The 26,033-nt window shown below is 38.3% G+C and overlaps 6 protein-coding genes across 10 annotated transcripts; 1 reads left to right on the top strand and 5 right to left on the bottom strand.

Moving 5' to 3' along the window:
- On the bottom strand, window positions 464-1,321 carry LOC18778399. Its single transcript, XM_007214620.1, has one exon. The coding sequence runs from the start codon at window positions 1,319-1,321 to the stop codon at window positions 464-466; it is 858 nt and encodes a 285-aa protein (XP_007214682.1).
- LOC18781409 (tyrosyl-DNA phosphodiesterase 1) lies at window positions 1,898-6,937 on the bottom strand. 3 transcript variants are annotated; one of them, XM_020561157.1, is made up of 16 exons: window positions 6,642-6,934; window positions 6,372-6,554; window positions 6,004-6,288; window positions 5,690-5,887; window positions 5,391-5,451; window positions 5,129-5,205; window positions 4,782-5,039; window positions 4,525-4,614; window positions 4,289-4,423; window positions 3,787-3,936; window positions 3,311-3,414; window positions 3,071-3,124; window positions 2,855-2,945; window positions 2,505-2,579; window positions 2,220-2,370; window positions 1,898-2,132 (listed from the first exon to the last, which is right to left on the bottom strand). In XM_020561157.1, the coding sequence occupies exons 1-16, from the start codon at window positions 6,654-6,656 to the stop codon at window positions 2,032-2,034; spliced, it is 2,028 nt and encodes a 675-aa protein (XP_020416746.1). In that variant the 5' UTR covers window positions 6,657-6,934; the 3' UTR covers window positions 1,898-2,031. The 3 variants fall into 3 exon arrangements, 2 of the variants coding, with proteins under 2 accessions (XP_020416746.1, XP_007213602.1); XM_007213540.2 differs by having other exon boundaries at window positions 1,898-2,129; window positions 6,642-6,933; XR_002270999.1 differs by lacking the exons at window positions 1,898-2,132; window positions 2,220-2,370 and having other exon boundaries at window positions 3,777-3,936; window positions 6,642-6,937.
- LOC18780349 (chaperone protein dnaJ 50) lies at window positions 7,669-10,706 on the bottom strand. Its single transcript, XM_007211635.2, has 10 exons — window positions 10,498-10,706; window positions 10,337-10,399; window positions 10,174-10,240; window positions 9,984-10,043; window positions 9,688-9,738; window positions 9,476-9,556; window positions 9,050-9,162; window positions 8,780-8,897; window positions 8,490-8,616; window positions 7,669-8,112 (listed from the first exon to the last, which is right to left on the bottom strand). The coding sequence occupies exons 1-10, from the start codon at window positions 10,614-10,616 to the stop codon at window positions 8,009-8,011; spliced, it is 903 nt and encodes a 300-aa protein (XP_007211697.1). The 5' UTR covers window positions 10,617-10,706; the 3' UTR covers window positions 7,669-8,008.
- Window positions 11,356-16,665, bottom strand: LOC18778483 (gibberellin 2-beta-dioxygenase 8). The gene is made up of 6 exons (XM_007213303.2): window positions 16,434-16,665; window positions 14,809-14,920; window positions 14,289-14,339; window positions 13,196-13,693; window positions 12,090-12,411; window positions 11,356-11,948 (listed from the first exon to the last, which is right to left on the bottom strand). Exons 2-6 carry the CDS (start codon window positions 14,811-14,813, stop codon window positions 11,718-11,720), a joined length of 1,107 nt encoding a protein of 368 aa, XP_007213365.2. The 5' UTR covers window positions 14,814-14,920; window positions 16,434-16,665; the 3' UTR covers window positions 11,356-11,717.
- On the top strand, window positions 18,944-20,981 carry LOC18780113 (probable pyruvate, phosphate dikinase regulatory protein, chloroplastic). Its single transcript, XM_007213929.2, has 3 exons — window positions 18,944-19,687; window positions 19,773-20,412; window positions 20,541-20,981. The coding sequence occupies exons 1-3, from the start codon at window positions 19,229-19,231 to the stop codon at window positions 20,642-20,644; spliced, it is 1,203 nt and encodes a 400-aa protein (XP_007213991.1). The 5' UTR covers window positions 18,944-19,228; the 3' UTR covers window positions 20,645-20,981.
- On the bottom strand, window positions 21,856-25,043 carry LOC18779039. 3 transcript variants are annotated; one of them, XM_020562683.1, is made up of 6 exons: window positions 24,620-25,043; window positions 24,335-24,491; window positions 23,956-24,138; window positions 23,419-23,533; window positions 22,442-22,643; window positions 21,856-22,340 (listed from the first exon to the last, which is right to left on the bottom strand). In XM_020562683.1, exons 2-6 carry the CDS (start codon window positions 24,353-24,355, stop codon window positions 22,250-22,252), a joined length of 612 nt encoding a protein of 203 aa, XP_020418272.1. In that variant the 5' UTR covers window positions 24,356-24,491; window positions 24,620-25,043; the 3' UTR covers window positions 21,856-22,249. The 3 variants fall into 3 exon arrangements, with proteins under 3 accessions (XP_020418272.1, XP_020418271.1, XP_007212063.1); XM_020562682.1 differs by having other exon boundaries at window positions 22,442-22,655; window positions 24,639-25,033; XM_007212001.2 differs by having other exon boundaries at window positions 22,442-22,655; window positions 24,620-25,033.

Here is a 26,033-nt window from a genome sequence, read left to right on the forward strand (position 1 = left end):
ATAAATACTTCAAAACCGAACTTAAAAAAAGGTTGCACATGAGGTGATACCATAGTAGAAAAGTGGGTCAAACTCTCCCCCTCCTCCAAGTGTACCTGAATTCGATTCAGGTAGGAGACAATCTTGAGGCAACTCAATATAGTACTCCCCCTCCCTATCGAACTACCCCAAAAAAAAACTAAAAAAGTTCGAGTTACAAAGCATTTTTTGTTGAAAGTACTTTTATTTTAAGTATGTTCAAGTTTTTATTAAAAATCCAAATGCACCAAGAAAGCATGCACTTCCAAGTTCTTTTGTAAAGTTAGAGACGCTTTTGATTATCTCAATGCAGTAAAATGGAAAAAGAAATATTAAGCAATGGAATTAGGAAACTCGTAATTAAGATTAATTTGACATATAATCACTACTTATTCCCCATGCATAAAAATCATGGTAGTTAAGGAAACATGTTCTAACTAACAATCTAGGATCCACCGGTAACGCTCCCATTGAAAATCTCTATAGTATCACCCTGCCCAACTTGATGCCACCGAAACGACCTGTCGTCCTCCATCACATTCTGCTTATAGATGAAGAAATAGCTCTCTTGTGGCAAATGAAAGTGTAGCCTGTGGTGCAACTTCTGAAGCTCCTTTCTTAGCTCCCCTACATTATCTGATGGGTTCATTTCCACCGGAATTTTCTTCGTCCCGCACTTGGGCAACACCATCAGCTTCAACTTATTCCTCGACACCGCCACACCCCCGGCCCCGGGACCACCCATTGCCAGCGGTGAAGCCACCGCTGCCGCTGCCGTTGGGGACGGTCTCAAGCTCACCTCGATCTCCGCATTGTCTGAAAGCTCACAATCACGTAAGGAACGATGATCTTGCAACTCATTGCCAAGTGAATGGAGCACCAAGCGACCAATTGGGACAGCTTGATCCATCGCTTGAATTTTTTCTTTTAGTTTTGTAACGGTGTCGTTTATGTCCATTTCAACAGGGACATGCATTTTGGACGTGGGGGTCTTCACGTTGAGCTGGATTTTCTTGGACGGCGCCGGCGAGTCTTCCACCTTGACATTGTTGTTGTTGTTGGTGGTGGTGGGTTTTTCGGATTCAGAGGCAACGATGAGTTGAATGTGAGAGTTGTTGAGGATCTCACAGTAGGCAACGTCTTTGTCGTCTTCAAGGACTTGGCCATTGAAGACTAGGGTTTGGTGGGGAACAGAAATGCCCTGGTATTTCTGGACCTTTTCTTTGATCTCCAGGACTGTGTCAAAGTAACCCACTTCAATGGTGAAGGATCTTCCTCTTTGGGGCTCAAAAATCACATCCATTTTCAATTTTTTCTTCTGGTCTGTGTGTGTGTATATATGTATATGTGTGTGCACCTAAAAGGGTGGCATAAATGTGTTGTAACTGTATCCGATTTGCATGTTGTTTTTAAAACTTAAAGGGATTCAAATTCTGGATTAATTAGAAAGAATCAAAGAACGTTATCCCATTTATTATGCAATCTCGGATTTTCAGGTTTTAATCTTTCAATGCTGTTGTTATCCACTTCCCCCTCCTCCCTACTCAAATCATTTCAAATTAAATTGTATCAAAAAAAATTATTTCTGTTTAAATGCATTTTAAATATTATTAAAGACGGTCCTGCAAAAAAAATTAGTGTCAAAACTTTTGAAATTGAAAAATTAAAAATATATACGTTTACACGTGATTTTGAAGATTTATTCAGTCTAAGAAATTAATTACTTGTGGTTCCTTTTTCCTCTTTTTTTTCAACTTTTGATTACATTGATTTAAGGAAGATCATCGGAATAAACAGGTCGGTATAAGTTTGATGAGTAGATTAAGATCGTGTTTGGTATTTTCATTTTATTTTATTTTTAAACCGCGTCGTTGAAGCCTAAACCTGTTTCTGCAATTTTGCAATTTTGTCAGCTATTGAACACAAAAGCTCAATATGCTTCAAATTAAAATTAAACAGAATGAGCTGAGGAAAAATAAACAAGTACATGGTAGTCAAATGAACACACAAACTTCATGACGCTTGAGAAGCATAGAGCTGAACGTGTCGCGGCCAAACTTGACCATAAACATCTTTCTTGTTATACCGCCGGTCCCAAGACCAAGGCACATCTGCTAAGGAGATGAGATGAAAAGACATAAGATGATGAAATATGCGAATGGAAGGGTAATATAAATGTAAGAAACTGCAAGTTGACTGACCTTCAGTGGTGTATGGCTGGGGAGGGAGTTCATAAGGCACAGGCAATTTGATTACTTCAGATGATGAATCTGAATTCCTGTTTCCATGCCAATTCAGAGTCACAAGTGTTGTTCTTGATGCTTCCGAAGATTCTGGCCGTCCGCATTTATCCTGAAACTCGATGGAATTAATGTCTTTCTACTCTATTTTTTGTGCCATTTTCTTCCTTTATGTTAATCTCTCAAGTGTGATACTAATAAAGTATTTAAGTAGTGTGTGTAAAACGGTCAGCATGTAGCTGTTACCTCTGACGGAACCCCATTACTGGTACAAGAAAATCCAGAACTGCATGTTTTAAACGGCAGAAACAGCACTCCAAGCTGTAATGAGCCACGCAAAGTGAATTAAATATACAGCACCAAAGCTTTGGTAGGAGCAGAGTATAGCCACAAGACAAATAATTTGTAGAGAATGGGCAATATATTTATAGACATATTCAATTGAAATATATCGTTTGATGTATTGACATCCTCTAGGTCCTCGTATGATTTAGGACCTGCAGTAACTTGTATTTGAAAAGCTTGAAAAATTTCCCAACTCGGATGAACATCTCGAGTAAACCTCACAACAATGTATCTTCAACTGAGAAACTAACCTCATAAGAACGGATCATCAACTGTGAATTATTCTTCTGGAGAGCTCCCCAGGCAGCCTTGCTAAGATTTGCTGAAGTTAGCAAGAACCAACTGTTGGGACAATGTAGAAATTCACAGTTACTGCTCAAAATTGACTATGAAGGGTATGCTACTAAACATTCTAAAAACATAAACCCAGAAAAACACAATCAATAGGGTCGGAGATGAACTCTTACGCAAGTTTCTGACCATTGTAACGAGTGTATGTCTTTATATGTGGCATTGCACGACTGAAATGAAAAGGCAGAACTGTTAATATCAATTTATAGGATAACGGAAAAAATTGAAAATAAAAGACAATATTTATGCGGGTCTTTCTGCACAACAATTAATCAGTTTCTTTAGTCAGATTTTCTAGAAATATTCCACCTAAGCATTTCAGGGTCAAATATTTCACTAGAGAGAGAGAGAGAGACCAGCGGCCAGTATGGCGTGCCATCCATCTTGCCCAGTACTTTCTTAAGAAGTCTTTCTCCACATTCTTTAGTGGACTTGGAACTGCATTTCCAGCCGCATAACCCTGGCAAAGAGTGTAACCCACAAAAAAGCAGCATTCACTTATAAGGTGCACAAATGAAAGCAAGATGCAGAATATATAATCTAAGTTAAATGAAAGCAAGATGCAGAATATATAATTTAAGTTACAACGCACATTCAAAGATTACGTGATAGACAGATGACTCTTTTGCCAGTTAATTGCTGAATTACCCCTATATAGTATTTCATTTAAATATGTCCCCAACTACATGAGGTCTATTGAGATTTATCCAGGTAAGGTCTTTTGGATTTCTTGCCCATGGTAAAAACCTAGAAACTTTATGGAAGATGACCATATAATAGTAAAGCAAGGTCTATTGGAAAAGGTTCACAACAATGACCTACTTGATAGTACCTCTAGAGAGCATCTGACATCTTCTACCGTAGGCCATATTATAAGTGGCTCCCCAGGACCGAGGGGAGTTCTATCGTCTGATAAACCTGACGACATTGAAGATGCAAGCTCAGCCATCCACTTCTCATCCAAAGATCCTAGGGAGGAGAACTGCAAAAAAGCAAAGATCCAACATAATTAGAAAGCTAGCTCAAAATTAGATTTGCTTTACTACTATTTCTTTTTACCTTCCACAAAGCAAAGCACTCGACAGCATAAAGTTTACCGCATTAGTCATTATTCCATTCTATATATCATGCAAGTAAAGAGACCAATAGATGAAAATCAATTGAAAATGCTAAGTCAAGAATCCCAAAAATTGGACACAAATCAAATGCAATATATCTATACTGATAGGTACAGAATTTTGGAGTTACATTGCTCAATTTTTGCACCTAATCAAAGAAAAGCACTCAGCATTGACATCGTACATTATATGAGTCAACCGATTGTGTCCCCGTACCTGATAAGCAAGAGGAGATTTCCGAAACTCTTTATCAAAAGTGTACTCCTGGAGAATAGTGCGTAGCTTCATATGTCCCCACTTTTTCATGTTCGTACTCGTATGATATCCAGGGACAGATGCAATTAACCTCACCTGAAAATTATACACATGGACGAAGATACTAACTTTGACATTATACTATCCCCAACAAAACAAAACCAATGTATATAAAGTTCAAGGAATAGAAAACACACTGCTGCATTGCTGTAATCAAACTTCTTGAAAAATGACGGATTGATTTTGAAGCTTCCCAAGTTAGGAAAATTAACAGAAAACTCCGGCCACTGTTGACAGTCAACCAACAAGATGAAGATTATTACGTTAAATTTGAATTAGCATCTTTAAAAATCAAAACATCTCGAAACTAGAGATATAAGGTAACAAAAAGGCAAGAAAACCAAAACAATAAATAAAATCAACCAATGATCCACATAAATTGTTATATTAATACCTTAAGTGCACTGAGATAATCAATTAAGTCGTTTTCAAATCCGCATCCTTTGCTTGGATTATTTTGATCTTTCCATGGAAAATCTTGCATCCACAAACCTTGGCTTTTGTTGTTCCAGTCAACAAATATTAAGTTTGCTGTGTGTACAATAATTCTCACTCCTCGAGGATACACAAGAAGCATGGCCTTGGAATGGTGCGTCCCAAATGAAATGGGCAATGGTGGTTTGTGTAGAATCCAATTTGCAGGCTTCTTTCTCTAAAATTAGAGGTAACAACTTAAGGTCCAGGTTCCGGAAGAAAGCATAACATAGACAGAGATTAGGCATAAATAGAGCTAACTCAGACCTTCATATAATCCAGTGTACCATCACCCTCACCATGAATAACCAAGACATGCGGGACTTTTGCAATTTTTGGGCATGCTAAAGCAGGGAGGGAAAGAAAAATAAAAACAATCAGAAGCAATCAGGGAAGAATAGAAAGGATGCAACCATGAAATAGCTTATGCATGACACAAAGGTAATATGCCATCAACCAGATTCAGAATATGCACAAAACAGAAAATATTTCTACAGGAAACACAATCAAGATGACAAGAACAACATACCAGGTATCAACCAATCGATGTCTACCATGTAATTCGAAAGGATTGCCACGACAATATCCCCCTACAACAACAAAAATAAAAAATCGAAGTAAATTAAATTCCCATCCAAAACCAAATATTCATAAAGTCAATCAATTTCTTCCAGAACGTTTGCATGCTGAATATGAACCTCAGGCGTGCACTATTCATGCAAAAACACGAGCTAAAGCTTAAATATACTTCCACAAACACATTGCCGCATCGAGCACACTGCATATGGAACCAACAAGTTGTTCCTTACAACAGGGTACAATGGTTACCTGAATCACGTCCCCTATAGAAACACAAGAGGTATTTGCCCATTGGGGAAGTCCTCGCACATTCAAAAGCCGAAAGGTCTGTGGTATTTTATCATTAGGAACACGAAAATGCTGTATCGCCTCCACTTGACCGCCATCTCTCTTAGACTGCAAATTCCCACGATTCTCAGCCCCCAAGCTGCTTCCTTCCACCTCAGCCTTCAAAGTCCAAAGTCGATAAAGAAGGCATTTTGTTAGCCTCTCAAAATCACATTTTCCATAATCATCAACAGCAGTTTAATCAATCAAACTATTTAAAATCAAAAGAGGGACACCTTAAAACTTGTATTGGAACCTTTCTCTTGGAGCACTAGCTTACGTGACCGTTTTCGGCTCAACTCCTCAACTTCAGCACCCTTTCCTCTATCGTTTGAACCCCTCTTATGGTTATGGACACCATGCGCATCTACATCTTCGTTACCAGACAGTGTCTTATACTTGAAAAGATAATGCCCCGGAATTAGCTCTATAACATCACCATGGTGTATAGTCGCATTGTCTTTGGGAAACAATTTATTCCTAGCATTCTCCGATTTAACAACAATGGGATTGGTTCCATCCTACAGTTGCAATATTAACGTTAGCAATCGATCCACTTCGGTTAAACAGTGGACTGGTTTGGAGGTTTAAATTACGGAATTACCACGGCCAAAACGGCGGAAGCATCAGGAGAGGCAGTGAGAGTGAGGTGCTTGCGGCTAAGTCTTTTGTCGGAGAGGGAAGCTGTGGTGTGGCGGCCGATGTAATTTGGACCTTGGTTGAGGGGTATGTTGGGGATTGAAGTGTCTTCCTCTAGCTTGTCGTTGAGAGGAACCAAATATCCTATCTGCACAGAGCAAACATAAACATCTGCATCAGTAAAAATAAAATGATAGGTGGGAATTAGAAAGGGGCAAAAGGGTAAGGGAGGGACCAGAAGGCGAGGCATTGGTGAATGTTTGGGTGCATGAGAGTGGCGAGAGATATGTTGAGGAGCGAAGAGGAGATCGGTAGCTTTTACTGTTCAAGTCTTGAACACAATGGAAGTGGAAAGCTGAAGAACAGTGAGAAAAGCTTGAAGCTTGAGAGAGATCATTTTGACTCGGTGGGGAAGAAGAACTGAGAGAGAGAAGCACGAGTGTTGGCAAATTTGGAGGCAGCTCTCGGAAAATTGTGTGCTGTTTCTGTTTAGAAATTCGTCACATGACACTGATGACTTGTTGTTGGGCTCTTTGTTCATAAGCCAAACGTCATTTCGGGCCCTCTTTGTCAGGTCTCATAGGACCAAATGCATTTTGACCCAGCTTACTTATCAATAGTATAGCCGCCCGGCTATACTACGGTTTTTCTTTTTAAAGGCGCTAGGCGGGCCCCCTTTTTTATTTTTATAAAAATTATAAATAGTATAGCCGCGCGGCTATACTAGGGATTTTTGTATAGCCGGACGGCTATACACGTGCGAAGGGTCCCCCTTTTTTATTTTTATAAAATTATAAATAGTATAGCCGCTCGGCTATAATAGGGATTTTTTTATAAAAACGTACTATTTTGGACACGTGGGCACTAGGCGCTAGGCGGGTCATCCTTTTTTTATTTTTTTATTATAAATGGGATAGCCGCGCGGCTATAATACAGGTTTTTTAAAAAGAGTATAGCCACCCGGCTTTACAGTTTTGACACTTATCACTAGGCGGATCCTCCTTTCTTAATTTTTTTAATTATATATTAGTATAGCCGCCCGGCTATACTGTGGTTTTATGTTTTTTTAATTTTTAAGTAGTATGCTCCCAATGTCAAGTTGAATATCCGCGAAGTAGGGGAATTGCATACTTTCAATTTTTTTGTTTTTTGTTTTTGTTTTTAACTTACTGTGTCTTCCAAGCTGATCAGAATTGCTACACGAAGAACGTTTGTTGTAACACCAGCTATTACACAAATACTTAATCCATATACAATCAATGAGCATCAAATGGGAATTGAAAAGTCGTGAGTTCAACGGTGATTTTACCTCAAAGTCGCATATACGTACGTAGTAGTGTTTGTTATATAAATTATCCTTGAATGAATCCCAACAAATGAATCCATATCAACTTCGCCTTATAACTTCCCTCTGTAAAGGTTACAGAATACAATTTGCTAATATAGCGATTTGCAACTACAGTCCTAATACCCTGCCTTCCATCCACCACTCCGCTATTTCAACAAAAATATGGGTTAACTCTTCCATGTATTGGTCTAATTTACCAAAAAGTGTCTTGTCGGTATTTCAAGAACATGAGGTAGCATGGGCAACAAAATTTGCTACCTTCTGCGCTTGGATTCTTTTCGCATCTCAGCAAGGTAGTTCTCCAAGTTCGATTTTTCCCATAAACGTTTATGAATAAGATCTTCCTTTCTTGAGTCGTCTGAAAAACAAACCAATAAACAATAGGGAACAATAAGTATGAAGAACCTCTAGGGTGTGTGTGACAGTGTAGGAGAGCATGCAGAGTCTGGAACTTGCAACTCAAAACCATAATTACTTTATCAATTAAGATATGAGGTTGCAGCATCTTGTATGGAAGGTCTTGTGTAGGTTCATGGTGAATGGTTAAAGCTTAAAACAAATAAAGTACTAAATAGTTGGTGCTCAGACATCCATCCCCCTTCACCCCGCGTGATCTAATGGGATCGAAAGTTAATGACCCTCTTTCTCTGTTAAATCCATATATGAAGCCCCATTAACCTTGACCAAATTCATAATGCCAGTATAAAAAAAACACTGAAATTTAAACTTATATACCGAGATTTCTCCATGCATCAAGAGGCGCATTAAGGGATCTCTGTGTCAGGTAGGAGGCATCATCCCATGAATATGGCGCTTGTTTCACCCTGTATCTCCAGAACCAACAGCCACACCATAATAATAGCTGGATCAACAAGAAAAATAGTTAACATTACAGTAATAGTTAACGTAAAATCATCAATTCCATACATTACTAGGTAGACAAGAAAAGGAGTGGAATATATCAAGCATAAAGTACACCCATGGCCATTATTGGTTAGTACTGCTTATTTTAAACTTCAGCATACCTTGCCAATAGTGTAGGGTAGGAGTATGAAGCGGACAACAAGAAGATCCCACATGGAGGGCTGTTCAGCTCCTTTAATCTGCAACTCGAGTTCGTTGCCGAGATCTTCCTCCACTTTCCTATGAAAACAACATCCACCTTTCTTAACGACAAATTCAGAATCATAGAATGCAATTCCATGTACAATTGATTAATCCTCATGGATACATTATCAATTTTTTACAACCATGCATTTCATTATTTCTCTTTGAAAATGACTAAGAATTCATACTTGTTCATCTGCTTGTTACTCTTCTTCTTATTTGCAGTCCCCCCACTACGCTCAAGTTCCAAAGCCCGTAGTCTATTTTTGTAAGCAGGAGTCTTCTTGACCATGTCCACAGCCTACAGAGACATGAAACATCAAAAGTGTCACGAATGATATGCTTTAGCAAGTCCTGTAAGAATCCACTAGAGTATACATGAGTCCTTATCATACTAAAAACATTTGCCATTGCATTAGCTATAGTACACTCGAAGAATACAATAAGGAAAGACAATAAAATCTAGATTTGGGAGTGATGTCGGCAGTCAGGACATGTGTACCAAAGGCATTTTGTGCAACTTGTTTAAGCCATACAGTGACATCTGCATTTCAAACATTACTGCTTTGATACTCTTATAAATGTAATGTACACATATTGATCTGCCACAGTACCTGATTATACCTTGTCCACTGATTTAGATACTGAAATGCTGAAAGAATCAAAAGAAGGCCAACCAGGACAGCACGAGGATCCTAGAATGCGGACACACAAACAGTTTTAGAAACAAATACATGAAATTGGAGCTTAACCCATCAACTCGCAGAATTGTTTCTGAACCAGACAGAATATTAAGTTATGATTTGAACAATGAAAACTCTCTCACCGTCTTGTGACCGTAATATGCTTGATAGTAGCGGGCTGTATTGTAAAATACCTAACAAGCAAAAAACACGGCAACCTTATTTATCTTTAACAAATATCTAAGCTCAAAGAACATGGAATCTTAACAACTAGAAGCTCACATTACCCATATAAATTGAAAAACACAGCATAATACTTACAAGAATTTTCTTCTTTCATGCAATCTCAATTCTTAAGTCTACGAAAATCGATAGAAAGGTTTCCAATTTACTTTTTAGCCTTTAATTCAATGTTCACTCAATAGTTTATATATTTTACCTCCTCCGGATGTGCAATGGCGTAATCATACTGCTCCCGAGTGGCCTCGTCCTTCAGAATCTGCAATTTAACAATTAAACTCCATCATCACTAGCACATGACAGCAAATGAAAGTCTAAAATAGCAATTGCATTTGAATCAATTTCCAAATTTGGCATCATTTCCTACAAAATTACATGACCCCAAGTACCTCATAAGCATTGGCAACTTTAACAAACAGCTTTTTCGATTCCGGATCCGGATTTTTATCCGGGTGACTGAGAATCAAACACCAACATGTCAAAGAAAAATAATAAAATCTTGATTTAATAATTCCAGAGTAATTTACAAAGTGAAAAAGGGTGCAGACTCACTGTTTCAAGGAGAGCTTGTAATAAGCTTTCTTGATCTCAGAAGAATTCGCGCTCTGCGTAACCCTAGAGAAGCAGGTGAAAATGTTACGTAAATATGCGATCAAGAGAGGGGTAATTTGGGAAGCAGTGGGAAAATTATGAGGGAGAGGAGCGGAGCTGACCCTAGGAGATCGTAGCAGTCATCCTCGTCGCAGTAGATGGCCGTCGACGTAGTGATGAGATGGCACAGCATTAGAGCTGAAACAACCGCGAACCACCGAATCGCTCCCGGTGGCGCCATGCTGTACCAACGGAGCTCTAGATTTCTCTGAAATGGTTTCCCGATAATTGGAGGGTACTCTGCGTTTAAGTGTTTGAGGAAACCGACCAAAAATCCAATATATATATATATATATATATATATGAAGGTGGTCAACAGATCTGCATTTCAATAACAATTAGCCGTCGGATTTGCATAAACTCATCTTTGTATAGATGAGTAAACGACGTGTCGCTGTGTAAGAGTTGGCTCGGTTTGACCGCGACTTTGCTTTTCTTTTTGGAGAGTCAATTTTCCTTTTTGTTTTTGGCAATAATGACATTCAAAATTTCAAATACAATACAACATGTTGTTCAACTTTTTTTTTCTTTTCCAAAGTTAGAGAGGGAAAGGGGTGAAATTCACACATACGAGTATCATAGGAGGTTGAACTCTCAGGATTATTTGAAAGTACACCAAAAACTTGAGCCAATTCAACTAACACTACATCGATACATGTTGTTTACCGTTTAATTGCAGCTACATGTTAAGAAAAAAGAAGAAAAAAACCTATTTCTTAAAGCTTTCCTACCCGAGGTTCTTTGTTTAGTTCCCTTTCTCTTAATACCACTTGTATATATTCCTCTATAATAAAAAATTTATCGTTTGTATGTATATTTAAAAAAAATATTATTAAAGTTGTAGTTTTGAAAATATAAAGGTTACCATTTCTAAAGTTCACTTGGAGTTGGAGCGAGTTGAGGCTTTTACAACATGCTTGTTTTCTTCTTAAAATTTCGTTAATCAACCTCAATCAACAATAATCAATCCTTCATACACTATAGCTTAGGGTTTAGCAATGCTCGAGGTTGATGTCATTGGATAAAAAACAATAAAATGATGATAAACAAAACTTGTTATTTACTTAAAACAAACAACCTTAATTAAAACCAGAATAAAAACTATAAACCCCTAATTACACTGTAGTCCATCACAATTGACTAATTAACGAGCTTAATTTCCATGCCTAATATAAGATTAAGCTTAATTTCCATTGCCCTCACCCCAAATATATTTAGATAACCCTAATGATGTACTAGCAAAACTCATCTGTGTAGTGCAAATGGCTTACCTAATTATTAATTATACAACAAACCTAGGAAGCCCTATTTTGGAACCCAGCATTTTAACATCCTCTTGGACTTGCCGCCTATACTCCCCGAAGCTGAATTTTCTATACACCGAAGGCTCACGGCAGCTTTGTATCACAGTCTCATACGAAGGGCATAGGAAATATGCAGTCGAGAATCGTTCCACTGCCAAATTCGTGACCACTCGATGTTGAACACTCTTGTACACATTGTTGCTCCATGCCTAGACAAAAAAATAAATAAATCATATTGAGAAAAATGACACAAGCGGGCTTATATTATATTACATAAGAAATGAAATCTTGATATATGTTTGTGTTATGTTGTCAGACTGAAAATATAAGTAATTAAATTGAAAGTGAACCTGAAATAAATCTCCGATGTTGATGATTAGGGCCGCAGGATTAGGTTTAACCGCGATCCATATCCCATCCTTGACCAACTGCAGTCCTCCAACCTGGTCTTGATGCAAAATTGTAAGGAAGTCGCTATCAGTGTGTGGCATCAACCCAAACACCTCAGAAGGGATGGGGCATGGTGGATATCGGTTCAATCGGAGATAGCACGTGCTGGGCAAACAATTTGCTTGGAAAAATGTCGACTTGTGACCCAATTTCTCAGCTAAAATTTCAGCCAAGTTCAGTGCCAGACTTGAAACTGTTGTAGCAAACTGTTCCATTGTCGAGCTGTACACCCAAAATCACAAGTGCCCACGTGGCATAAATGAGTATGATGATGGTGAAAACGAAAAAACAATGAGAGGCAGAGAGAGGGAGAGAGGTCATGCATGCATTACGTACAGGGATTTGATATCACAAATCAACAAACACAAGGAGTGAGTTCAATAATTGGCACATTTCTGCAACACAAGGAAAAGTATGGTAGCTAATTGGGACAGCAAGGCTATATAGCTATCTGTAATTTTGTCCCATGACAGCAAGGATCGAAGCAATTCTAGCAGAGTGTCCCTGATGGTTCCTACAATCTAGAACAAATGAGATGATGCATTGCACACTCTAGCAGACGTTTCACTGCAAATTGCAAGTACTGAGATCACAAGATCTCTGCAACTCATTTTGTGGTTCCTAAACGACTGCATGTGAAGCAGAAGCTGACGCTTAGCTACTGAGCAGTCTATTTCATCAACTCTTCCAATTTCCATGGACAACCGGTAACTAAATGTGCAAAAAACCAACAACACAACATAAATTACCGATGCCAAAATATTGACATATGCAACCGTTTAAGAGTGGCGGTATTGCAGTATCACACAATAATTTCTCTTCGAGATTCAGAGCTTACTAGCTAGCTGTATAGTATCCAATTGTTTATTGGGTCGTTGGTTCCTATGGTTTTAGTGGATTCCTATTTTCCTACGGTAGTTTTGAGGTTGTGATTAACAAGTAAAAAGCACGCATTACAGTAATTAACATATAATTATGTGAATTAGTAAGTAATAATTACATATACCTGAGATTATAATCGAGACCAGCTGCTGATGAGGTGGAAATATCTTTGAGTGGAATGTGAAACGCTTCAGACCAAGCCAATTGTCTTAGGCATGTGGCTGAAGGCGTTCCCCAACGGTAACTACCCGCAGAGAAATTCAAGTGCTTGTCCTCCTGACTCTTCTTATCAAACGACTGCTTGAACACCTTCTCTTGCTCAATCTTCATCTTTTGAAGCAGCCCACCAGAAACCCCATGGTTCACAACCTGAAAGAAACCCCACTCTTGAGAAGCCCTAGCTATCTCTAACTTGCACTCTTCCCTTTCCCTTTCTCCGAGCTCCAACCGCTGCAGATCGATCAGCGGCAGGTCGCATTCCTCGACGATGACAAGCTGCAGCATCTCCTCATGGTCCTTGTTGTTGGTGTTGCTGTTGATTATGGTGGCGGTGGCTTTGTCCGCGGTTTTGTCGAAAAGGGTCTTGTAGGCCTTGTGAAATGGTGGGTCCGAGTCCATGATGCTGATTAGAAATTGAAAGACATGGACAAAAGTGAGAGAGAGAGAGAGAGAGAGAGAGAATTGAAAGGGAATGTTATGAGAGCCGGGAAGAGATTAAAAAGGGAAAGATGGATAGCAATTAACAAGTGGAGGGTTTTTGGAGATGGAGACAATGAGAAAAGAGATTGAGACAACGCCGCGTTCTATTGTTTCTTATGTTCCCTTCGTCGTCGATGAAAACGTTATGGCGTTTCCTTTTCTAAGTTTTGGAGTCTACACTAGAATTCTGTATCCGTGTCTTTTTGCTATAGGCACCAGACATGGAAGTTATCTATTTCATTTTAATAAACTTGGTCCTTTCTCAATTATCTTCTCTATAATTAATCCCTCTTTAAATTAGAGAAATTAAAATTGTTATCAAACGAGCCCTAAAATTACCATGTGTTTCAACTTTATCGACTATGACCTATGGACGATCATATATCAGCAATAATATTACTGACTAATATCTGCATTTTAAAAACAAACAAAAAAATTATAGTTAATTAAAGTTTTAATCACTATTTTCCATTAATTAAGCATGTCCCTTGATAATAATATGAAGAATTTCAGCTTACCTTATTAAAGGCTGTAGCCAGAGGGAGCTGTCGCGTGGATTTTCCTCAGACCTAGGATTTTCAATCTTCTCATCAGAAACGATATTAAAAGAAAATTGAACGCAAATATACCTTCCGAATAGAAAAAAACAAGATTGTGGTCGTACTAATGTGTCGACCACCGACAATACCACATTCCTTGGGCCCATATATTTAAGCGAAGCATAAATAATTTGCACAAGATAATACTTGTTATCCCTCACTGCAGGGATATGCCCATATCTGGTTCTAATTAAGCAGTACAAAACAATAGAAACCTTGGAAAATAACACTTGGTGTGATGAAAACTAGCTATTAGCGAACCTTGCTAGGAAACTAATCCTATAAAGCCTGACAAAACAAGAGAAAAACCAGATCGACCACTAGTATTTCAAGACTATATATATCATCAAGACCATCAATGTGTGGGAGCATACTCCGAAAACGGGATGAGAGCTCATTTAAGCACCATCAAAATCCTAAAAAATTTGAGTTTACAAACCCCATTCTGCACCTGTTCTGGATTCTCAAGACTCTATCAATATTCCTCCTTTTACCAGAAGCAGTGCGCCACCTCTAGCTACTACCGGATTTCGTGATATATATGAAATTGCCTGCATAAAAAGAAAATCAAACTTCCAAGTCATAACGTTGTAGCTCAAGATTCAAGAGTCAAAAAGCCCTTTTTTTTTTTAATCTCAGAGTGACAAAGTTAAAAAATAGCAACACTATATGCTTAGACCAGAGTCACGTGATCTGTGACCAAATCCCCTTGGCTGTGGCTAACATTAATATATATCAGTGTCCTGAAGAGGTTTTCTAGTAGTGTGCTAAAAGATAAAATGGAGGTGACTTGCATGGCAATATTAGTGCAGGGAGATGTTGACATTCCCACTTGTTTGATAGATTATATATCACATAAAGACTATGAAAAACATGCTGAATACAGTGGTTATATACCAAAAGCAAGAGTACAAGGACAGTGAAAGATCCAAGCAAGAAAGATAAGCTCAAACTTGTTACAAAGAAAGATAAAACACATAAACAGCATTAAAACAAAATATATGTGATGCTCTTCTTACATGTATGGAGGATGGAGACGATCGATTGATGCAGACGTTGGCTTTGAGAGAAAGAGAGACGCAAGAGCTATACATATATATATATATATATATTAAACTTTAAATATTAATTAGTTGGGAAGAGCTGGCTTTTATAAGGAGGAAATCCCATCAATCGTCCTCACTACTTTTGTACAGGCTGCTAAGAGGATTGAGAATTCATGCCTAAGAGAAGAACACGCGGCTCATAGTGGCATCAGATAAAATATGTTGGACGTCGGCCCTCCTCTTTTTTTTTTTTCTTTTTTTTTCATGCAAGTCACAACCTGGATTCTCAACCACACCAAATAAATCTAAATGCATGATCGTCAACTAGCTACTTGTTCTCTTCGTTACTCATAAGTTATATATGTTGGTTTCACAATTCATTTGATTAGCAAGTCATGATAATAATTATTCTATTACTGCATTTAAAAACTCTAAGAATTATTCTTTAATAATTAGTTAAGGTCCTTATTAAACGAGGATTCTTAACAGTTAGATCACAATTTCTCAACTAATTGTTGTGAAGATCACATGTCACGATCGGGAACTTAATAATCTAATTCAATTAAGGCGCATCTCAACTTATCTAATTAATCAGTCATCCGTTTTAATAATCTAGTTGCTAAGAAAGTGTATTAACAATATGCATATAGCACAAAGGATTCTACTTCCTCATCAGTCCATAATAAGAACACCTTTTTATATATTTCTAATCAAACTAAGATAAAACATACTTATCTGAAGGTTTTTGTGTGAGTATACATGACAAGAGAGAATAATGCAACCTCAAATTGAATGTTGAGAAGCTAGGATTCAATTCACCTCTGTTTTTGTCAAATTATTGAAAAGATGCATAGAATTTATCTTGTCAATAAAATTGAGGATAAACACATTTTTCTAATAAAATTGAGAATCGAATCGACAAGATTCTATATATCTTTTCAACAAATTGACAAAAAAAAATAGATAAATTTTCATACATGAGGCCAAATATATTGAAATCATGATGAAAACTGCTTACTTATTTTAGAGAACCAAGAACCGGTCTTGACTTGAGCTTCGAAATTGCTAGTTATGATCACCAAAAATCAATTCTCTATATACATCCTACATTGTTCCACGTTTGACCTGTAATTTCGAAGCAACACCTCCTAAACTGTGAATACACACATATGGAAATCTATGGCCTTTTCAAAAGCTCCTACATAATTTAGCACACACAAATCTCAAAAGGAAAAAGATTGAGTTGTGTGATTTTGTGAAGGTCGATCACTTATAATAAGGAAGAGTGCAAAAAACTAAGAATGGTGAAGTAGTAGCCATGGTGCTCAATGCATTTATATACCTAATATGAGGTGGTTTCATGAAATCATATAGTGTGTTTCAATCAACGGTTTAGAGTTGTCTACACAATTGTGGTTGATATAACTTATAATTAGTCGATGAAAGTGACCCTTGCGTGATGAAACATATCTTAAAGTCGCTTTATTACATATATTCCATTTCAAAAGTTAAATTAAAATGATATTTTATTTAATTTACTGAACATACCATATAATCACATGGAGATTTTGGAGTATTCTAAAGATATTTTCCATTTATAGCGCCTTGGTAAAGTGAAAGAAAACCTATTTATAGCGCCGACATGATTTAAAGGGAAATGTAGACGAAAGGGATGTGGAAGGAGAGACTTGGAGGGAGGACAACCAGTAATCAATTGAGAGAGAGAGAGAGAGAGAGAGTCGATGGATGGATGAATGGATGGATGGATGGATGGATGGATGGATGGATGAATATACACCAATTGGATAGTTTGGCTTAAACTTTAAATTTAATATATTATAAGAAAAATATCTAACTCTCTTCTCTCAAAAAGAAAATGTATGATTAAAGAAGAGAAGAAAAAAGGGATGGAAGTGTAACAAACAAGACAGGTAGAATCAACTGGACCCAACCGTCCAACTGTATTTAACCTCTGATGATCATGTCGGCAGAAACGTGGCAGAATCTAGAGTCACAAGCATGATTTCACCATTATTAAACGTCGACATATATACAAATTAGAATGCAGGCAGGCAGAGCAAGGCCATGCATGTGCAGTGCCTAATTACATATATGGATCGAAAAGGACACAGAATGCAAAAATATGCATGCCCAGTCTCTCTCTCTCTCTCTCTCTCTCTCTCTCTCTCTCTCTCTCTCTCTCTCTCTCTCTCTCTCTCTCTCCCCCCAATAAATACATACGAATTTCCAAAAAAGAAATGCCCTTTCGGCTCCTCCAACTGACCCAACAGTGCAAGGACGGTGGATGATGCTGCACTAAATATCAGATCAGTAGTGTTTAGGTTTGCTTTGCAACTGTGCATGATATCATTTGTACGTGGACAAGTGGGATCAACATCAAAGTGAGTGAGCAAGAGGTGGGATGGGAGGGTCAAACGTCATGTCGTTGTTGGAGGCATTTTACTATCTAAGATTCGCTTCATTTCTTTCAATCATTACGACTTTTTGAGGCGCGCCCAACCCTAGGGTCTCAGATTCCGATATGTGATGTTGACTTTCCGCCACGTGGCATCATCATGTGCAGAGAGAGACTGGGACCCATCCTCACCCGCCCCCCATTATTATAATGTCATGTTTGTTTGCCATTGCTCGCCCTACTGCATTATTGGACTCTTCCTGCCTCCTTCTGCATGTTGCAGTTTCTTCACTGCTCCTCGTCAAATTTCCTCTGCACTCTCTCTTTCTGAGTGACCCTTGGCTTATCATTGGGACAGACATATTAATGATTATTTGTTTGTGGAAATACAACCTCTCCTTTTAATTACCCAATCAATGAAAGATAAGAGGCGCATCAGCTCATGGACTTCAAAACTTTCCATCCAATCCAATATCTATCAACTTGTTTATACCATATCTCACCGGCCACTAGTTTCATGACACATAAAACATAAGACTCACAAAAGAGGCCCACGAAACTCAATTCAGACACTGAGGCCCATAAACAACCCTCAACAGTAAGTTAATCTTTGATAACCTAACCTGCTGATCCGGCTCAAGAAGGCACTTGCCACACCAGTTGAGTAAAGACAGGTGGCAGCCTCTCAGACGATGTCCACAATCCCACATCAAAATAATAATTCAAGATCCAACACTTTGGTCCTCTATAAACAAGGATTAAGTCCCAAGAAACAATGTAGTAACGATTTTGGCTACTTAGGTTTTACTTCGTCCAATTCATTACTCATTCCGTTCTTAAGCTAACTTAAGAATTGGAGAACCTTCGGTCAATACTTGAGGTCTCACCGTTGCTTTTTGTCTTGCAAATTATCCTACATTTGTTGAAGGGCCCACGAGACCGAAGGCATCACACTTCTAAGTTGGGTCCAATAATGATTATTAATTTTTGGGCATCAACACAACTCACTATTATTACAGCTTTTCAATTATAAAATCAACTTTAATAAAAATGGGTATATCACATGAGATATGTGAGTTATACTAATTAATTAAGGTAACATGTCCGACTCATTCATTTGAGTTAGATCCACTTCCTCGAATATTAAAATAGTTTCGAATATCGCATTATTAAAAGAAAAAAAAATCCATGTTAACCAAAGTAGCTGACTGCTGAATGAGACCCAATCACCACATAATTTATTTTATAGTCCATACACGATACCGGGCCTCAAGCCAACACGTCAGCAGCATATTAGCTGCTCACTATACCCCAGTTGGCCCAACGGCCCGCACACCCAAACAAAAATAAAAAACCAAAATGGAGAACGAATTAAATAATAAAATAAAAATAAAATAATGATTGCTTCTTCCACCTTGAGCGTTCCGAATCTCGGTCTCGCACCCAGGACCAGTTATGCAAATCACCAACCAATACTCAAAACTCCAAACGCCTCCGCTTCCTCCTCCGAGCCGCAGGGTGGAAAACCCAAGGGTAGCTCTCAACTGACTCGATGGTCCAGGGCGCGGGCCATACGCTCGGGTCGGAAATTGGACCGCGCGGGCCAGCGGAGCCAGTTGCTGGAACCGAATTCTCCGGTGCAGCCGAGAGAGCGCGTCTCGCTAGACGTCAAGGATGATACTTCAACAGGAAGCGACGGCGAGGATGACGTGGAGATGACGGCGGGGAAGTCGATATACATGGTTTCTGACGGAACTGGGTGGACGGTCGAGCACTCCGTGAACGCGGCGTTGGGCCAGTTCGAGCATTGCTTGGTCGATCGGGGCTGCGCTGTCAATACCCATTTGTTTTCTGGGGTAAAGTTCAATGCTTTTTGGTTTTTAATGTTTGCTATTGCCTTGTACTGAATCTAATGCAAAATTGTCATGTGAAATTGGTCAGATTGATGAAGTAGAGCGGTTAATGGAGATTGTAAAGCAAGCAGCCAAAGAAGGTGCCATGCTTGTGTACACATTAGCTGAACCATCAATGGCTGAGTCTGCTAGGCATGCCTGTAAGCATTGGGGCATACCAACCACAGATATGTTGGGTCCAATTACAGAGGCCATAGCAACCCATCTAGGCGTGTCACCCTCTGGCCTTCCACGTGGGGCTCCTGGCAGGAGCTTTCCTCTTACAGATGACTACTTTCGTAGGATTGAAGCCATTGAATTCACTATCAAGCAAGATGATGGGGCATTGCCCCAGAACTTGCACAAGGCTGACATTATACTTGCTGGGGTCTCTCGTACTGGGAAGACCCCGCTGTCGATTTATCTGGCGCAGAAAGGTTACAAAGTGGCAAATGTGCCTATTGTGATGGGGGTTCCATTGCCAAAGACCCTTTTTGAGGTTGACCCAGAAAAGGTTTTTGGTCTCACTATCAATCCTCTAGTGTTGCAAACAATTAGAAGGGCAAGAGCTAAGACTCTGGGATTTAGTGAAGGAATGAAGAGTAACTATTCCGAGATGGATCATGTGAGACAGGAGCTGGAATTTGCTCGAACGATTCTTGCACAGAATCCTGTCTGGCCAGTAATTGGTGAGAAAATTGCACTTTTCACATCTGTGCTCATATCAGTTTGGTTTTAGTATGATCTTGTTGGCCTGTTTCTTTTAAGCTTCAATTTGGTTGAGTTAGTCATCCTGCTCATATTTGGTTGATTGCAGAGGTAACAGGCAAAGCAATTGAAGAAACTGCTGCTGTTGTACTGAGGCTTTATCATGACCGGAAGCACAAGTGCTCAATGCCAAGAATATCAAAACGTTATTAATGATAAAGGGGAGTTGATGCTAAATGGTAGAGAGAGCTATCTCATATTAAACCAAGGAACTGCTTTCTTTTATTTGAATCAAGCATGCACATATGCGTCTGAAGCGAATGCTACAAGTCGTTTCAAAGTGTACATGTTTGTTTGTCACCGTTTGCATTGTATACTGATGATTTTGCAGTAAATAAATAAATATTTCCCATTGTGGCTTTCATCACCTTTGGATGGAGGTTAGAGCCAGATGCCACTCTATTTGTTTATTCTTTTGTGAGGTTTGGGTTCAACCATGATTACATTTACATGATAATGTAATATCTGAGGAAGACTCTGTTTTGTTTTGTATTTGGGCTGGATGTTTGGACCATGATTGAGTTAGTACATAAGAATGTAATGTTTTTTATTTGTGGGCTTGAGCATCCAATTTCTAACGTTAGATCTCTTAGCAAACCACTGGATTTCCAATGTGCCATTGTTTTATTAGTATGTCCTTTTCAATGGAATGCCTTTTGGGTTGGTCTGTTTTGTTATTATATTTGATTCTTCATCTTAAATTCTAGATTAACCTCTAAATATGTCATTTCTATGACAAATAATTTTGTAGTTTAATATATCCTTGACTTACTGGAATGAGGGAGAGAGGGGGGGAGCAATAAAAGCTGTAACTGCTACCATTCCTAGATGGCCTAAAAAAACCAAACTCTTTAAAGAGAAGGATGGGAAGATGGGAAATTACCTATTACCTAGGGGTAGATGAGGGCGGGTAAAGAAATAGACTTTCAGGGGGGCAGGCAGATCAACAAATCAACAACTATAATAAAAAACGTATTGCCAACTTCACACTTCAATTTCAAAGGGTGCGTGTGGAAATAAGACTTATTGCCAACTTCACAAACCCAATGCTTGATTCTGTGGATTTTGGGATGGATGACCCTTCGTTGTTCTCATGACATGACTTGTTTTTGGCTTATTTGTGTGGTTTTCATGTCAATGTTAGGGAAAGAGCCTTCCACAACAACCCAATGCACTCCTGGACTGCAAAGCACTTGCTTAAAGAAAAAGTTTCAAGTGCGCATGCGTGAACCACTAAATTATGATGATTATTAATATTATTACTATTGCTTGCAATCTCACATGGAGGCCACGTACAACAAACAAAATGGGCCGGTTGAAGTTGGATTGCCAAAAGAGCAAGCAAAATAAAAGGCAGAGGGGAATGAACGGAAAAGGATGAGGAGGCGGCCAAAAAAGTGACTTTCTTATCATCCACTAAAGCTGTGTAGAGAAACAATATTTTACAAAAGAACACATCATGTGTTTTGATCTCACCCATCTACATTAAAAATAAAAATAAAGGAAGATTCCTTCTCCTTGTCACAATGCATTACGACGTTGTCATCACTTCTAAAATTCTGCAAAAAGAAGTTTGGTATCTGTATGAAGACAAGAGTGGTGGGAGGTTGTTAGCTTTTTCCATCCTTGGAACTAAATCATCATCTTTCTGTTGTGTAATCTTGTCCCAAATCTCTCATTAGAAAGAAGCCGCTTTTTCGAGTAGCTACTTTCCCATGTCTTCCATCTTAAATTCTACTACAAAGTGCACACATTATGTCACTGCTGCCAATCTAGACTGTTTTCATCTGCGTTGTACTTGGCAATTGAAAGGGTGAAGTATATCAACAAGATTGTTCCAATGCTTGACCTGTCGCCACAAAAACATACTTGCGTCATTGAGCCCAAGAGGGGAAGCTTCCGTTGTAAGTTGTAACTATAGACTATTTAGAGAGAGATTAGAAAACTTACATGGTGGCAAAGAAGAAAAGAACCCTCTTGGGGTCGATGGCCCAAGATGAAGAGCGCCGGAAACTATTTCTCCGAACAACACATCTGCCATCGGTGGTGGTGCCGATGTTGGCTGCTGTGACGGTGATTTGATGATGGACTTGCGGGTTGCTCGAATGATCTATGGTCCCCATAGCCAGTGGGGACTTAGGCGTGCTAGATCCTACAAGAGCAGCTGCAACTCAATAATTCCATGCCAAATTGTGCACACATAATATGTTAGCTAACTAGACTTTCACCACCAAATTTCCCATAATGCTGGTTCATAACTGCCTAAGGGGCCCTAAACAAGGAATTAAAACAAAAGGGAAAAGATATACAGTAATCTGTACTTTTACAAAACATCAAACTGCATCATCTAGTTGACCCAGCACTGGTTGTATTCACTGTCATAACTGCAATTTGTGATAAGAGTGGGTTCTACTTTGAATTATGGCTGTGGGTTCATGTTTATCCCAACTAATTTCCAACTAACAAGTTTGAATTTTTTTAAGCAAATCAGTCAGAAAACTTAACCACCCTTTAAGAAGATGCTCAAGGGCACTCACATACATCAGCACATCAGATACAGTAAAAATATTATTAATATAAATAAATAAGAATATTTGAATGTAAGGCAGGCCAAGTGTATGGGAGTCACCCACCTCAATGTGAGGCTGGTACAGGTTGGTGATAACAATTATATATCACAACAAATGTGGCACACACTTAGGTATGGTCAAAATTTCCATTTTGTTCTTATTGGTTTTACAAGTGTCTCGCATTTTGTTTCCAGAGTCTCGTAGATTGCAGGACCATCAAGCCCAGAAGGGCAATTGAGCAATCACTCTCACACACAAAAATTATCAATCTTTTACCAAGCTTGTGATAGTTTATTACCTATTAAAAAAAAATAAACAATTCATGGTTATAGGTGAAGGGAATTAAACTATTATTACCTAACGGTGAAGATGCTCCCCCAGCCAAAACATCTCTATCAGTTGAAATGGCGTTGTAATTTATCTTCTTCTCCACATCACGCTGAGACCATTTCCGAGAAAGATTTCTCTGCATCTTTATCATCATCATAAAGAAATTGTCAACAATTACTCACCACCATCATTTTCCATTTAACCTTTTCTTTTGGGGGGACCTTTAAAAAGATAAGTACAAAGAAGAGTAAAAGCAGAGTTGCAATGAAAATTTAAAAGAGACCAAACTTGCAATGATGATGCTTGCTTGAGAAAGACATTCGATTACAATGGCCGCAAAGTTTAATGGAGGGGGTATTATTATAAGGTTATCTCAGACATATTGGTTTTCCATTTCAAGAAAACCATGAGTAACTGAGAGATTAGCCATTAAAAATTGTCACTTTTATGATGTTAATGGAATGTAGGAAATCAAAAAGAAATAAAAGAAATGCAGAAGGCGCAAACTCTTATGAAAATAAAGAAATTAAAAGAATCCCATTAGATAAATGAGGAAGAACGTACCGAGACTCTAGAATTTGGAGTAATATCTTTATCGGTGCCATGGGAGAAGCTTTCCATATCAATGACAAAGCTGTCAGACTTATCTGCTGTGTAATGAAAGCCGTTTATATGATCGGAAACTGAGATTTTCTGGGTACCCATTTTTTCTTCTAATCCATAAACCTCTTCAGTGGCTGCCGAATCCTGAACAAAATCAAGAACCCAATACAGAAACAGAGGCTCTGTAATTCAAAATTGTTCTGGAAATTTGAAAACATATGCCGAACAGTTACGGAGGACTCAGAGAGCCCAATGGAACAGTTACAAGAATTGAATGGAGCAATTTACAAGAAAGAAACGGAAATGAAAAATAAAGAAAGCCCAGAGAGCTAGTGCTTACCAACTTTGGATTTTCCGCCATTTTCTGTCACTTTTATAGGAGAAGAAAGCAGCCCAAATGAGAAAGAAGCAACGCAACAGAGAAATTGAGAGAAGAAAAGGTCGTATCCACAGCGTTATAAAATTGCGTACCGAATGGGACAATCACCAGCCACCACCTGATTGTCATATAAGAAAATGAAAAAACAACAAAGAAACACCCAAATAAGTCAAAACTCGAAGATTTAACCCCAATAAAGAAATACCATATGAAACAAAGCCCGTGAATTGTAAGAAAGAAACTAACTTGGTACATAAAGACTGACTTTTGTTTATTGGGTTTTCTTCCTCCAACTGCCCCACCCAGTGGTTCAAAGAAAATAATATCTCAGCACAGAGCAGACGACGTAAACACCCAGAAGAGAAAAAATGACAGTCTTTTCTTCTTTCTTCAACAAACAAAACCTTGATGAGAAGGAGGCCTGAAGGGCTTCACAATAATACAATTCTGTTGCCAAAAGCGGAAGAGAGAGAAGAATTTTGGGTGAGAGGGAGTGGGAATGTGATCATGTGGGACTGTTCTTAAGAAACTGGCTGGTGCTTTTATTTTATACGATCATCAGCCTGAGTTGGTGTCTGATTATAATTTATAATTGTAGCAGGAGCATACGTTTTGAGTATGCAAAATAAAATTTCATTTTCTTGACCAATTTAGATTTACAGGGTGGTGGGGGAGATCACAAGGGGGCCAGTCCATAGTAAATCCCCTACACCCACCCCCGAATTAATAGAACAAACATCCTGTCATGTTCCGCTAATTCTGGTTGTGTGGATTGCTTAATCATTAATTAAACAGGACAAAATGGTTTTAATTTGTAGTCCCTTGTAAAGCTATCCATCGTTGATTTCGAATTTCGATGGATATTTGCTAAAATTGTATCAATCTCATTTGTCTCTCTCAGCTCAATCAGTTCTGCACGACAAGGTTTGATGATCTGTATAGTAAAGTTCACATGGATTATCCCACATTAAAATCTAAACTTTGGAAAATTCTAAAAAGCCATAACTAAAAATATGATGATGAGTGACTTTCGTATTATAACACAGGTGGAGGTCTAGCCATTTTTTTTTCTTCAAAGAGTCGACATTCCTAAACTACCTCGTGGGGATTTATTTTTTTTATTTTTTTTATCAGAGAAAAAACATTTCATTGAAACATCACTGTCATAATACAATTGAACAAAAAAAATTGGATTTCGTCGATACAAAAAGTGTGGCATGATTAAAACATTGCTTTAAAAAACTCTAAACGGAGGAATTTAAATTTTGAAACTTACTAGGAGGCGAGGAAATTAATAGTTTTTGATAATTCAATATATGTGGACAGCTTTTAATTGTCTTCCCGAGCTATAAGTTGATTAGCATATGAAGACAATTCAACACATATAATTATAATTTATTTATTTATATAATAAAAATCGTTGCGTAACAATTTGTAACGTGATTGTGTATATAAAGATTGTAGATAAACATTCTTCTTTCTAAATACACAAAAAAAGCAAAGAAGAAGAAGAAAAAAAAAGAAGGAAGAAGTTGTCAATTTACATGTGACGACGTGAAGGAGACGTTTTTTGGCAGCGCATCAAGGGAAAGAAAACAAAACTATGGCTCTATAGTTTTTGTTTTTATTATTTTCTTTCTTGTTTAATTTTTATTTTATT

Source organism: Prunus persica, chromosome G4, assembly GCF_000346465.2.
Source record: "Prunus persica cultivar Lovell chromosome G4, Prunus_persica_NCBIv2, whole genome shotgun sequence".
In the NCBI taxonomy this organism is placed as follows: Eukaryota; Viridiplantae; Streptophyta; class Magnoliopsida; order Rosales; family Rosaceae; genus Prunus; species Prunus persica.

What these genes read in the sequence shown, in the direction of transcription:
- LOC18779039 (XM_020562682.1), bottom strand. Translation starts at nt 24,355, where the DNA reads ATGGCGGAAAATCCAAAGTTG. An exon ending in TGGCGGAAAATCCAAAGTTG is followed by an intron (nt 24,139 to 24,334) that starts GTAAGCACTAGC and finishes GATTTTGTTCAG; the next exon opens with GATTCGGCAGCCACTGAAGA. An exon ending in GGGAGCATCTTCACCGTTAG is followed by an intron (nt 22,656 to 23,418) that starts GTAATAATAGTT and finishes ATTGAGTTGCAG; the next exon opens with CTGCTCTTGTAGGATCTAGC.
- LOC18780113 (XM_007213929.2), top strand. Translation starts at nt 19,229, where the DNA reads ATGATTGCTTCTTCCACCTTGAGCGTTCCGAATCTCGGTCTCGCACCC. An exon ending in ATACCCATTTGTTTTCTGGG is followed by an intron (nt 19,688 to 19,772) that starts GTAAAGTTCAAT and finishes GAAATTGGTCAG; the next exon opens with ATTGATGAAGTAGAGCGGTT. An exon ending in TCCTGTCTGGCCAGTAATTG is followed by an intron (nt 20,413 to 20,540) that starts GTGAGAAAATTG and finishes GGTTGATTGCAG; the next exon opens with AGGTAACAGGCAAAGCAATT.
- LOC18778483 (XM_007213303.2), bottom strand. An exon ending in TGGCTACAGCCTTTAATAAG is followed by an intron (nt 13,694 to 14,288) that starts GTAAGCTGAAAT and finishes ATTTCTAATCAG; the next exon opens with CATCATGGACTCGGACCCAC. An exon ending in GGTCTCGATTATAATCTCAG is followed by an intron (nt 12,412 to 13,195) that starts GTATATGTAATT and finishes TTGGGTGTACAG; the next exon opens with CTCGACAATGGAACAGTTTG.
- LOC18778399 (XM_007214620.1), bottom strand. Translation starts at nt 1,321, where the DNA reads ATGGATGTGATTTTTGAGCCCCAAAGAGGAAGATCCTTCACCATTGAA.
- LOC18780349 (XM_007211635.2), bottom strand. Translation starts at nt 10,616, where the DNA reads ATGGCGCCACCGGGAGCGATTCGGTGGTTCGCGGTTGTTTCAGCTCTA. An exon ending in CATATTACGGTCACAAGACG is followed by an intron (nt 9,557 to 9,687) that starts GTGAGAGAGTTT and finishes TCCGCATTCTAG; the next exon opens with GATCCTCGTGCTGTCCTGGT. An exon ending in AGTGGACAAGGTATAATCAG is followed by an intron (nt 9,163 to 9,475) that starts GTACTGTGGCAG and finishes ATGTCTCTGTAG; the next exon opens with GCTGTGGACATGGTCAAGAA.
- LOC18781409 (XM_020561157.1), bottom strand. An exon ending in GTTCCAATACAAGTTTTAAG is followed by an intron (nt 5,888 to 6,003) that starts GTGTCCCTCTTT and finishes TGGACTTTGAAG; the next exon opens with GCTGAGGTGGAAGGAAGCAG. An exon ending in TTGATTACAGCAATGCAGCA is followed by an intron (nt 4,424 to 4,524) that starts GTGTGTTTTCTA and finishes TATAATTTTCAG; the next exon opens with GTGAGGTTAATTGCATCTGT.